Source organism: Apostichopus japonicus, chromosome 12 (genome assembly GCF_037975245.1).
Source record: "Apostichopus japonicus isolate 1M-3 chromosome 12, ASM3797524v1, whole genome shotgun sequence".
In the NCBI taxonomy this organism is placed as follows: Eukaryota; Metazoa; Echinodermata; class Holothuroidea; order Aspidochirotida; family Stichopodidae; genus Apostichopus; species Apostichopus japonicus.
Window position 1 is genome coordinate 23,954,058 of NC_092572.1, and position 13,004 is coordinate 23,967,061.

A 13,004-nucleotide genomic window follows, 5' to 3' on the forward strand; every position below is an offset into this window, starting at 1 on the left:
GCTGTTTGCTCACTGTTTTATTTTATTTTGAACTCAAGTATTGAAGAACTTTAGGCCAGAAGCAAGTCGTTTTGTCAAATAACAGTACATAAACAGCACACATTCAGTCACATGTTTATAGAGAATTACACGACGAAACTATTCGCATTTTATTTCTTCAGCAATTTCTACAACAAAAATCGGCAGCACGAAATCATACGGGCCCATATGACTTTCCATAACAACTACCTGCTGCTACGAGCTGGTATAGCGTTTTCCCAGCAGTACAATATGCACTGTTCCATATAGCAAATCGAAAAATTGCGTAACTCGAATAGCACACAGTACAATTACACAGTGTGCCTATAGGTTACGCAACACTGAGAGGCAGATTAGAATCTCGGAAATCTAAAACCTTCGCGGTAACGGTACCCATTTGCGTATGCTGTTTATAGCTAAGGATGAGAATGCCATATTAAAGAAATGAATATGTTGCCGCTGTGAGAAGAGGGCAGCATTGTTTTTATTTTTTAATCGGGGAATACGTTGAGACAAGATTTTTGATTTTAGCAATTTCCTAGCTGAGAGTGTGCCTTTAATATATTAGCAGTTTTGTGTCATGGAGGTTCAATATTTTTTCCAAATTTGGTGGAATTCCATAATACATAGCCTGTTAACTCCTCAGTTCATGAAGTCATTATGGCAGTTGAGCTGAAAATGTATTTATTTTTCAAAATACAAACAAAGTTTCAGATCCATCCAACTTTCATTTTGTGATATATGGGGTATCAATTGGCCGAATGAGACATCAACATAAAGAGACACATACACACCATTATTGCAAACCTAATGACCTTCAATGAAACCAATAACACATATTTTAAACTAAATGGACTGATTTAAGGCACTCACCAAAATGATTACTCAGTGATATCAGTTTCTATTTATAACATGATTTTCACCTTCATCAGGTGTCCTGATAGCATAGGATTTTCTGAGATTTTTACTGCACAAACAAGTATGATGTTAACATATGAAGTACAGTGTCACTTAAAACTTTCTTTTTTGGAATCCTACAAGTTACCACCCATCAATTATCCATTGCCTATACTTACTTCTTCCTGTTAAGATATTAAGTGCCCCAAGGTTCTCAAATAATTCATCAGTGAGAGCAGATTGTATAATCCCTTTGTTCTCTAGTTCCACTAACAGGTCCTCGGAGTGTGATGGGCTGTTAATGATGGCCTTTACATGTTTCAGAGGAAACATGAAGAAGTTTGCAAGGTTTTCGCTGTCACTTCTTGTCATCTCTGCATATGCCTTTTGCAAATACCTTTTTTGCAAAAGATCCTTTCAAGAAAGAGAACCAGAACAAGAAAACATTAAGTGGTTCCGATGCCCAAACAATATTCAAAGAGTGGTAAGCCATACATGTTAATATTCATGAACTTGTGCACACCAAAATGAAGAGGGATTATCTATTGACTAATGCTGCAACATCTAAAGGAAGGTACTAGGAATCATTATGATGTTAACAAAGTGTATTTAGTGATATAGTATAACCAGAGAGCCAGTTGGCTTTGTGATTCCTTGCCATACAATGTGCTCAAAATTAAAAATAACTATCTGAATAAATAATGTAGAATTTATAAGTGAGTTAAATTGTAAGGATTTTAAAGAAACATTATTTCTATTCCAAATGTTTCAGTATCCAGTTACAAATTTTATGGTAAGTCACGCCCACTCATTAATAATCATGAGATGAAAACCACACACTATAGGGCACATCTACTCATGATAGGGCATCTGTGTTTACAAGCCATGTTTGACCAATTCCCATTAAGCCCCAGGCCACTCATTCATGAATATTAATAAGGTAAACATTGTTGTTGCAAAGAACATGTATTTACCGTGTAGTTACATCACGCTACTATGAATAAATTAAATCAGACATATGGTTGAGGAGATATTAACATTTTACGAACTTTATGGTTAGCCCCACCCACCCCTTCACATTCAAGAGATGGGAACAAAACACAATACGGCACATATACACACCATGGGAAGTGTATCTACCAAGAAGACTGTGATTCTACTTGTGTTTATTGAGGTATCATGTATACAATCCTCTTTCCACGAATTCCCATTAGGCCCCACCCATGCATGAATATTTTTGAGGTAAACGTACTTGTTGCAAAGAGACATGTTACTTACATTATCATACTATGCATAAATTAAATTAGTCATTCAGTTGCAGAGATATTGACATTTTAACAATATCATATTAAGGCCCACCCAATCAAGACAATAGGGCACATTTACAAATCATGGGACATCTACCTACCAAGCATGACATTTACTCAATTTGAGATATCTTGTTTATGAGCAAGCCGTCACATGCACACACACACACACATATATAAAGTACATACACATTTGGCATTGTAACCAAAAATGTATATATAATATAATACACATTATGAATCTCACATAGTCTATTTTTCTCTTTTCAGATTCCTTACCAGAACAAGTCAAACCACTAAGAAGCAATTAAGACAACTTTAATGTCTTCCCCTTACCCTTGCAGCTCACACTAACCTTAATTACAGTACTTCCTGATCCTAAGTGAACCTTCATACGATAAACAATACACATTAACAATACAACTTGTATTTTGTGTCATTGCAAGAGAGAAATTGCATCCTGAATGACTATATACAAACAGTCGATGTAGGTACTCGTCTATTGTGGTGTTATAACATCGCCAATTCGCCATCGTGACTGAAAAGATGCAACTGTGTACCTGTACGATCCCACAAAGTGTCAGCATTACAGACTATAAATATCCTATTGGCTGGCTCTAGTTTGACTTACATTTAATCACAATTGACTACTATACATATATAGTGAAACATAGCATGTGAATTTAGGAAACAAGCAAAGCTGTGTTATAGCCCACCATACTATAGTAAGCATGTAGACAGACAACTTAGGCCTACAATTAACATGCCAGTTTGTCCCCAAATTGAATTCACTGGTGCAAAATTTGTACATTAATACTACAAGAAGGCCTATTGTTAAATGTTCAGGTCATAATGGCCAGGACAAAAAAATTACATTTGCTAGAAACACAAAGGAGTCATTTCTCCTTTGGTGGCACACAGTGTGGAGTCTATATCTATAGCTTTTGAAACTGGCTGTATAAAGTTTGCATTGAGGTTTTCTGATATCTGCCAAAAATTGTAAAATCACAGTAATAGTTGTACTGTACACAAATTTTTGCATCCACTAGTACCAATTTACCATTACTAAAGCAACTAACAATTTCATATTTGTTTGAAAAGACAATGGAGTCAGTTTTGTTTAGCTAAGATCTCTTATGCATACACACAGTGTGTGTACTCTGCAACCAAATTTTGAAATATGACTTAGAAAAAATGTGCACTAGAATTTGCTCAAATCAGGTAAAACAAATTTAAAATGGGACTAATAGTTGTTACCTATACATTTTTTTACATGTACTTATCTAAAAGGTGTTGATAGTAACCTGCAACAGAAGTCAAATTTTTGCAGTAAATATGAAGCCTTTTATGTTTGGCCTTCATTTCTCCTACATACAGTACACACAGTGTATAGTCTACAATCTCATTTTTTAATTTGAATGTAAATATTTTGCCCTGAAATTTTTTAAATTTTCTGCAAATTTTGTAAGCTGTCACTAACAGTTGTGTTCTACTCAAAAGTTTGCATCCACTTATACCAAATTTCTAAATTCTAGACTGCTAAATAATTCACATAAAGTTGTTCAAAAACTTGAGAGAATGTCCTGATCACTTCTCTACACTTGTTGCACACAACTTGTGAAATTTAGGTTAACCATTTCCACTAAGAAAAAAAATTTGCATTAGAATTCATTAAATTTTGCCAAATTTGTAAAACAATAGTTATAATTGTTAAGAAGACAAGTGTTCACATTCACTTATATCATATTTGTCTACTTTAATTGACTAGCTGAATAATCTAGACCTAAATTATATTCCTATTTTTATCATAATCCTGCTGTACTTACCAAACTGTACTCTCTCACTTCACCACTGCTGTCTACTGCTAACAACCTGTTTACATCAACAATCCTGATTCTAGTTGAGTCATCAACATCAAATGACATCAGTTGTTGACTGTCAGAGAGAGAGTAAACAACAACATGGAGGAGATCCCATAAAATATAAACCAGACCACTAACAGTGATACTGTATGTCTCTGAGTAGCCTGGTGCTTTATACTCATGTACAATATTTCCCTCCATGTTGCATCTAATAGCTCTACTACCTGTAGATATAAACAGATTATCTCCATAAACTGTCATATCCTTAGGATATCTATATTCTCTTAATCCATTCAAGGTGATTGTTTTGATTTTATTTAAACTAAAATCAAACACAATCACCTCGTTAGATCTAAACAAACTAATAAATATCTCTCCCTCTCTGACAGTCACACACCTGGCTATTGTATCGTGTAATAGGTTGACTGTGTGTAATGGTTCACTGTCGTCAGCCTCAATATGATAAACCTGAACGAGATATATGTACGTAGTAACTACATGTGAATCGTCCAGGAATGAAACATGGCGAGAGAACGGCCAAGCTTGATAATGGAATACTCTACTGAACAACTGAGTCATTAATGGCGACGAAGAATCAGGGCCATTTAACGTAAACAGGTCTATGAATGTTGCATCTGTCCTGTAGCTGTATCTGCTCACTGCCAGCTTGTTACCGCGTACAGCCATATCACTGACCGCCCAGTCACCTTCTGTTGTACATCTTGGTATGGTAACGCTTCGTACACTGCAATGGAAAGACAAAATCGCAAGCCTGCGTCTCCATGGTAACAAGTAATTTTAGCGTAAATATTGGCTAATAAAGATCAGGTTAACGAAGTAAACAACGGATGGAAAAATGATCGTACTTTCGAATGCTATTACGTAGAGAGAGCTACTCCACTAAATTATTTTCAGTTTTCTTTACGTGTGTGGGGGGGGGGGGGGAGGGGGAGCTATAGGGCAGTATAAAGATATACTGAAAAGGTCAGTTAAAGAAAATAAGCTGACAGTGGAAATAAAATTTAAGTGAAGAAAGGCTTACAATGTCTTTGGAACATTACTCATATAGGCCTATACTGATCTCAATCTCTAATCGAAAAATATTATTTTGAGTTTGTAGTGATTGGAAGGTAATAGAAGGCGGTTAGAAGGCCTTTTCGTAAGCACACGACAAAAAAAATAACTAGTTGTATATATTAGCACGGTGCTATTTTCCGATAACAGGCAATGGGGCCGACTGGAGTAAATTTGTGCGAAAATGTGGATCTATAACTTAAGTAGTACTAATAATCGAACAACGTCAGTATAACACTATATATTGATTGTGTTTGTAAATTTGTGTTGTTTGGAAAAAGGTGATAGGATTTTACGGTACGTATAACTGTCGCCAATGGTAGATGTAATTTCAGTGATATATTCAGTATGTGTAAGTACGTTTTCAGGTGTGCATGTACACTGCACCATTGTGCGCATTTACAAGACATCGATGTGAACATTTATACTGAAAGCCTTTCAGCTGGACCGATTACAGGTGGCCTATATCTATTCGATGCAAAAGGGTGCTATATTTTTGCACTCTATATCACTTTGTTTTGTTACATTTGACGCAATGTGAACATTCGGTCCGCAGGACGTATCATTAAGTCAATGCATGCTTTTCTACTAAAGATGTGGCAAATCATGTAGCGGGGTGTCATATATGTATATACAGAGCTATCACAACCCCAGTTATAATACAGACCCATGCAGCTGCAATTATTTAGGAAATTAACTTAGAACAAGCTGTAGCTGTATACACGGACGTTTACAGGCCTATGTAATTATAAAGCCTGATATCCGTGAGTTATATATCCAACAACACAAGTTTTCTTAATGGTGGTATAATTGCATAGCACATGCAGTACGTGTGCATTTAGCTATTATAGTTTAGAGGAAGCCTCACAAAAGCTTTTTTTGAGGACTTTAATCATCTGTATACAAATATGAGTTATTTTGACAAAATTTCTGGAATGTGTGAAAAGTTAACGGCACTCAATCAGGCACGATCGAGTTTCTGCTCGTTTGTGATTCATGATTTTGATAGCATATGTTTATTTTTAAAAAAGGATTTTTTTCTTCGTGTGGTTCGTACTAAGCAAGAGCTCAGTTAATTTGTACTCAATTTTAGATCATTATGTGGAGGGAACAAAGACAGGTAAATATGATGACAAGAAAACGATCCTCGACCATTCTTTCCAAATGGAATTTTAGGCAGCATATAATGGACAATTGGTTCCAATGAAATATCAAAGCTTCCACAGAACTACGGCAAATTTTCATGAAAAGAAAATACGGACAAAAAGTGGCTTCATAAAGTAGTCACTTAAACTAGTAAACGTTCAAAATTTGTCACTAGAGATCTTTGGTAGGCTAAAATTTCAGGGAGGGCGATTCAAAGCCATAGGTTCATTTACCAACCTAGGTCCCAATCACGCCTTACACAGTTACTCATTACAAACAGAACCATGGCGGGAAACTTCTGTAATTGGTGGCGCTGTATCAAATTACAAGGGAAAAAATATGCTCAAGAAGCAACTGACAATGCAAACATGCCAAATACGAAAGGACATAAATATGTCCACCTTTTACGTGTGTCACGCCCCACACACTAATTCATTACATTAATTTTAAAAGCAATGGGCACATACACAGCCCCACTATCAGACTATCATATATGACATATAATCTAACATACAGTTCCTGATACTTTCTTGCTTCAAAAAAAAAACAAGAGCATCAATGACGCAGTATCTCAATACTGGAAGTTTTAATTTTGATTCCTTTCAAATCTTTGCTCTGTCTCTACAATTATCAATATCATTCATGGTACAACAAATATACAACTTGCATTTTTGCTACTTTGCCACGAATAGTCTCTGCAGGTTACACTTTATCCTGCTAGTCTTGCCTTTAGCGCTCATTGCCTGTTAGTCGAAAGAACGACGTTGCAAGGTTTAGTAATGTCATAGGATATTTAAGAACTTGTTTTTTATGTGGTATCCTCCATCTTGGGTCAGTCTCTGTTAGACTTTTTGGTCATATAGTTTGACGTCAATGACAACGGCCAAATTAGAAGAGGCGAACAACTCGACCATATTCTTGATGCCTGCCTTGAGAGCTAGGCCTATTGACCTACTGTATGTTACTGTAGACTGTAGTGGTGACTACCATCAAAACTGTGTCCACTTCTAGATATCAAAACAACCCACGTTTTTCCATCTCAATTTTTCTGACATGAAGATTTCATGGATTTATGACTTGGAAAAAAATAATGTAAAAGAAGATTACAAGTTTTTATATGCAAGTGATGCAAGTAATAGCCACCTCAGTTCCTCTCCATTTTGTTATTTTATTTTAAAGAGGCCATGACACGAAAAATCCAACTCATCGAGAGTAACTTCCTCTGAATCTATGAGAAAATCTATGTTCAAAACTATCCTCAACACCTTGAAAACCTCAAGGACTAATTAGTAATTAACGTTTTAATAATCGCATCCGAAAATAGATACCTGAGAATGCGATTTCACAACAAGACAATGATGACGTCATGTTAGGAACACACGTGCAAAGCTCAGGCATGTATCGGATGCGCGACGATCATATCGTTCCATATACAGTACACGCACATTTACACTGAGAGAACAACCACTGTATTACGCTATATCGTTAGAAATTTCAAGTTTGTTTTACAACTGTTGTAAACTATCCGAGAGAAATGCCGGTCCGTTGTGTTGTTGGGGCTGCATAAATATCATTACCCATGCAATTAGCCTTCATCCATGGCTGAAGGACGAAAAAAAACACGGCGATTATGACCAAGTTAGTGCACAACACCAGCGCCGATTTCACTGGGCCTAGCCAGTATGCAGTTCGAATGAAGCGAACACTTCACGGAAGCATACTACGATCCCTCCTTTTTGTTATGAAATAAAACAAATGGACTTTAACGGTTCGACATAAAAGAGTCATTCTTCTGTCAAGTAATCCACAAAAAACTACTCTGAAGACCAGATCGGGGAACAGGAAACCTCCAATGGGGCAAGTGGCGATCCTTAGGAGGTAGCGCGCCGAGCACTAGTAGTACTATAGTATGGTTCCCCTATAGTATTAGCGTTACTACACTGAAGTCGCAATAGACGAAGAGATTTTACTGTATCATCTAAATTAACACCCCCTTCATTGCTCTATTGTATACTAATAAGTTATGAGGTTAGCTTCAGAGGCGATGGGTTACATCTTCTTGTGAACAAATCTCAGTGCCCCAATTTATTTCTGGAATATGCTGGATCAGTTAATTATAGCAATAATTTCTTATGCCTATTCCAGGAAAACCATTTATTATGTTGTGGAGGGAGTGGGGGTAATGGGGATGGGTCAAAATAGGTAGGTAAAAAGATTTTATTCCAAAGGTTGTTTAATTAAATCTCAAAGCGATTTATTTTAAAGTCACAGAGCCAAAAATTCACACAACATAGTTCAAGTGTTAAATCATTGAACAAAATTTATTCAATATCAGTTCTAGACAGTCATTCTGGACAATCTGAACTAACATTAACAACAATCATTGTATTATATGACATAAAAGTAAAACTGTACTTTCCATAAACATTATCATTCTTAAATTACACTAATGTAATTTGTGACATCAAAGGAGGTTAAAAGAAAACAACTTACATGATTTTTTTTGCTTTAAGCCTACAAAGCAGTTGCATGTCCATCGCTATCAATCGTTGTTGTGACAAATTAATTAGAATAATCCAGAAGCAAATACAATACAGGGTTATTTAAACCAAGAAACACTGCACGACGCAACTCACATGCAAAAATGTTACCCACGCACGACGACACGTACAACACTGATGGGCAATGTGAAACACAGCATCACACGCATTAAAACAATCGAAGACCATTAACAGGGTGTACTGCTGAGTTTTTGAAGAAAGACTACAAAACAAACCAACTGCTGCTGAAGAAACAGTCTAAACATTCAAGAGTTCTGCTGCCTCCATTGGTCTTTATTATGACTTTTCTGTCAAATATCATTGGTGATATGGTTATTTTGGCTTCCAGATTAAAGGTACGAATCAAACGAGGTAAATGCCCCTAAAAAGGTCAATGCCCGTTCCCTTATGCACATATTATATGACATCACGGTCATGCCAATACTTGTGTCCAAATGCTTCAAAACATGCCTTTTCTTTTATTGTTGATGTTGGGTCTGGAAAATAACCTTTTCATCCTGAATTAAAAGTCTTGAATTTCAATATATCAACACTGAGGGAACCCTGACGGATTGATAATCCAACACAATCGTAGTTTAGAAAGGCTTCCTATACAATGAGTTTTCTCCTGGCAACTTGAATCCAGTGTAATGACCATTGGCTGGAAAATCACTTCTGATCCTTTGGACTGCACATGATGGTAGCACAACCCTGACGTGTCTTGCTAGGAACCCCAAGTATCATTGAACCTGTTGACTGTAGGCTATGTATCTGTACTGCCTGGGAAAAAATTTATGAAAGTTCAAAATGTATTAATGTTGGCCATGATGTCCACAATAACAAGCAGGCACACAATGTACAGTTATGGTTACATTTGTTGTGATTTTACACCTTCCATGTATCATGAAACATTCTTTTGTTTCAGAAAATTGATTTGCAAAACTCCAGGCCAAAGTACTAGCCAAGTAATAATGAGTATGAAATAACACATATGCCTACCTAGCATGGCTGCATAATGCAACTTACATCCCCGAGCCAAACTTTCAGTATGCAACCAACCCTACTAGTACTACACACTCTACATATGGGTTGTAAGTTACCGTAACACAACGCACAATACGGTTTAGGGTGTTCCGCGAATTCCAACAACACATGCACAAAATGGACTGGATTTTGTTTTTAAATGCTTCGTTAATAAATTCTTACCACGTTGTATGTTCCTTGCAATGGTTTCGAACGGATTTCTTCTTCGATATGTTGTGGAGCTTCAATTTCGGCTCGTTTAACAGGCTCGAACTGATACGGTTCTAACACCTCCGCTCCACCCTCAGCGTTCGGTTCAATATTGGAATGATCATCGCCTTCACTCTCTGCTTCGAATATGAGAAAGGGCACTCTAATTATAGCCCAATTTCACTGCCTAGTGAAGAACCATTATCACTTTGAACTTCGGTTGCCGCATTTGGCTCTGGATCCGCCATTTCACAGGAAATTTTGATTTGATATCGCACTTGTGATCGGTGTTTTGTTTAGTAACTACTAGTGGTATGTGTACTTGTCTACTGTGTACGTGAATGGTACCGTAGCAGCGACAACAAATATGTGTTCAAAACGTGACGTCACATGACGTCATGCGAATCGGAAAATTTTCGAGTAAACAAAGTTTCAAACGCCGAAAAGGGTAAATTCATTCTCAATTTTCGACTTGAAAAATCAAGTTTTAAACTGGCAGATTGGTTGATACATGTTTTAGAGAACATTCTTTGATGGATCCCAAAAATATAGGACTTTGAAATTTTCGTGTCATGGCCACTTTAATTCTTTGTACATTTGATGTACAACATTACAGGCTCAAAAGAAAGCTAAACATACTTAGGCCACGAGAATGAAAGTTATAGATTTGCGTCCACCGCCCGCATGCCTGAAAAGCTACCGCACAAAAAAAAAACTTTCCAAATCGCGCACAGTGGAAAGACGATCTATTTATCACGTAAATGCAGCTATGAAAACAGTATCATCGCTTTGCCAGTGTCGCGGCGTCATCGGGGTCACAGGTCAAATCGCTCCAACCGCACATCGGATTCTCGCAATGTCTCCACGCGCACGCGTGCGTTGATACCATGCGTTGTTCTCATGGAACGAAACGTAAGAAATCCGTTCAATCTTTTATACTTACCTATAGTTTCAAGACTCGAATTGTTGACATAAAAGGGCTAAACTATAACAAAGTTTATTGACATTGCATACGATATACAAATATTGATGGATGGCATGATCAGAATGTGAAATTTTACGATTCACTGGTCAATGTTTATGATCGTCTCCAGTGTAATGCTAAAGCATAGGATAACAAGCAGTCGATCTAGGCCTAGCCTACGTACGTACGTACTGTTCCAGGTCAATGCACTGTAGTGACCAAGTCATGTAGGCTATCATTGTCACTGTGTACATCATGTTGCAGACAGGAGCCCGGTATTTTTAACATTTTTTTAAATTCTATGCATCCTCATCCAGCTAGCCTAGTACTAGTAGCAGTTGTGTTTCAAAGCCAGGGTTTTATTCTCCCCTACTGTGATAGCAAACATGGCATTTTGAAGTCGTTTATATACCACTTGCGTGAATGGTTTATGTAGATAGCTACGCATGCGCAGTTGTAAATAATGAATAATGAAAAAAAGCCTCGTGTGTTTTCAAAAAAGTCCGGACACAAATCTATAACTTTCATTCTCGTGGCCTTACATCATATATCCTTATAAATAAAACATAACCTTATACAATTTTTAAAGTCTTATAAAAGTTGTGATGCTATGGCCGGCTACTCTTTTATACGTACCCATCAAACAAACTTACCCTGGTCCTTCCTAGGAAAAGCTATCTGAACACCAGTACAATGCTAATGTGGCTATCACTGAAAGCCTAATAGGCCTAGGCCTATATATATATTTTTAAATGCACTAGGCCTACAGTAAGTAGCCTTCAGAAATACAAGAATGTGTATACGTAATTATACAAAATACATGAAGGGCAATCAAACAAACTTATCATGGCCCTTGCTCTGAAAAGCTACCTGAACACCAGTACTATCCTTAAATGGATGATACAAAAACGAAGGTCTAATATAAATTAAATGCACTACGTAGAATTCAGCAGTACAGAATGTGTATATGTAATTAGCATGCACACTACACCTGGCGTACCTAACTACAGTAGAGAAAATTGGTCGCGAGGGTAGCCATTTTCGTATATCTAACATGTAGCTGCCATGAGTCATAGCCAATCTGCTACAAAACAGACTTGGGGCGGGGCTTAATCATTAAAAACGGACCTTTTTACTAAAAGTAGGGGCGGCAGCTCAGTGTTGTTTTAACAAAGAAAAATCATTTAAACATCAAATGAAGCAAATAAAAGCCATAAAATGTCATTTACAGCTAGTAAAATTCTTATTAATACCTACCTGTAAACAACAAATGAAAGTTTCAAATGTTAATAAAATATATAATAAATAGGACCCTATCTTAGACGATACCACTGTTGAAAGACAATTCTATTCTATTCTTTTTCATAAAACATAAGTTTTGGAGCGTGTGCAAAAATGGGTTGTTTAAACTGTTTTCAGTCCAAATTGGCCCGATTTGGACATAAATCGGTGAAAAAGTCATAGAATGAGATAAAATTCTCGAATAAAAAATAGTAACTTTTGTTGGCCTATATGATATATGCTTGCTCTGAAAATTCCAGAGAAAAAGAACTTTATATGAAGACGCTGAAAAATTTTTAAGAGAAGAGAGAGTCCCACTTACTGTTACAATATCTCTATACATGTAATGTATTGAGATAAAAAATTAAGCCAGCCATATCAATTATTTTTAATGTCCCAAACGTGAACACTAACGTATTTGCTACCAATACATACAAGCCAAGTATGAAAGAAAACAAATGCTGTCAACATAAAGCCATGTAAAGATGTTTACATTATGCCTGCCTACTCATTATGTATGACCCATGACATTACTTCAAAAAGCAATAGAGCACATCTACAGCTCATTGGCTATCAGACTATCATATAGGACATGAATCCAACATATAGTTCTGAGCTACTCACACACACTACAATAGAAAGACCATGCCAATTTAATTGTGTATTCCAATCCTTTGCGTGA

The 13,004-nt window shown here is 36.6% G+C and overlaps 1 protein-coding gene and 1 long non-coding RNA gene across 8 annotated transcripts in view; both read right to left on the reverse strand.

The window, feature by feature from the left end:
* The window catches only part of LOC139976942 (uncharacterized), a 179,773-nt gene that overhangs the window by 159,281 nt on the left and 7,488 nt on the right, over positions 1 to 13,004 (reverse strand). For all 7 annotated transcript variants that reach the window (XR_011796329.1, XR_011796330.1, XR_011796331.1 and 4 more), the window contains exons 4-5: positions 4,049 to 4,829; positions 1,095 to 1,329 (exon numbers count right to left, since the gene is read on the reverse strand). Coding sequence is in view for 4 of the 7 variants with exons in the window: in XM_071985830.1 (XP_071841931.1) it covers positions 1,095 to 1,329; positions 4,049 to 4,829 (1,016 nt within the window). In the remaining 3 variants the exon portion in view is untranslated. The remainder of the gene's footprint in view (positions 1 to 1,094; positions 1,330 to 4,048; positions 4,830 to 13,004) is intronic.
* On the reverse strand, positions 6,876 to 12,689 carry LOC139976962 (uncharacterized). The gene is made up of 2 exons (XR_011796343.1): positions 10,051 to 12,689; positions 6,876 to 9,624 (listed from the first exon to the last, which is right to left on the reverse strand). It is a non-coding gene; the product is annotated as an uncharacterized lncRNA (long non-coding RNA).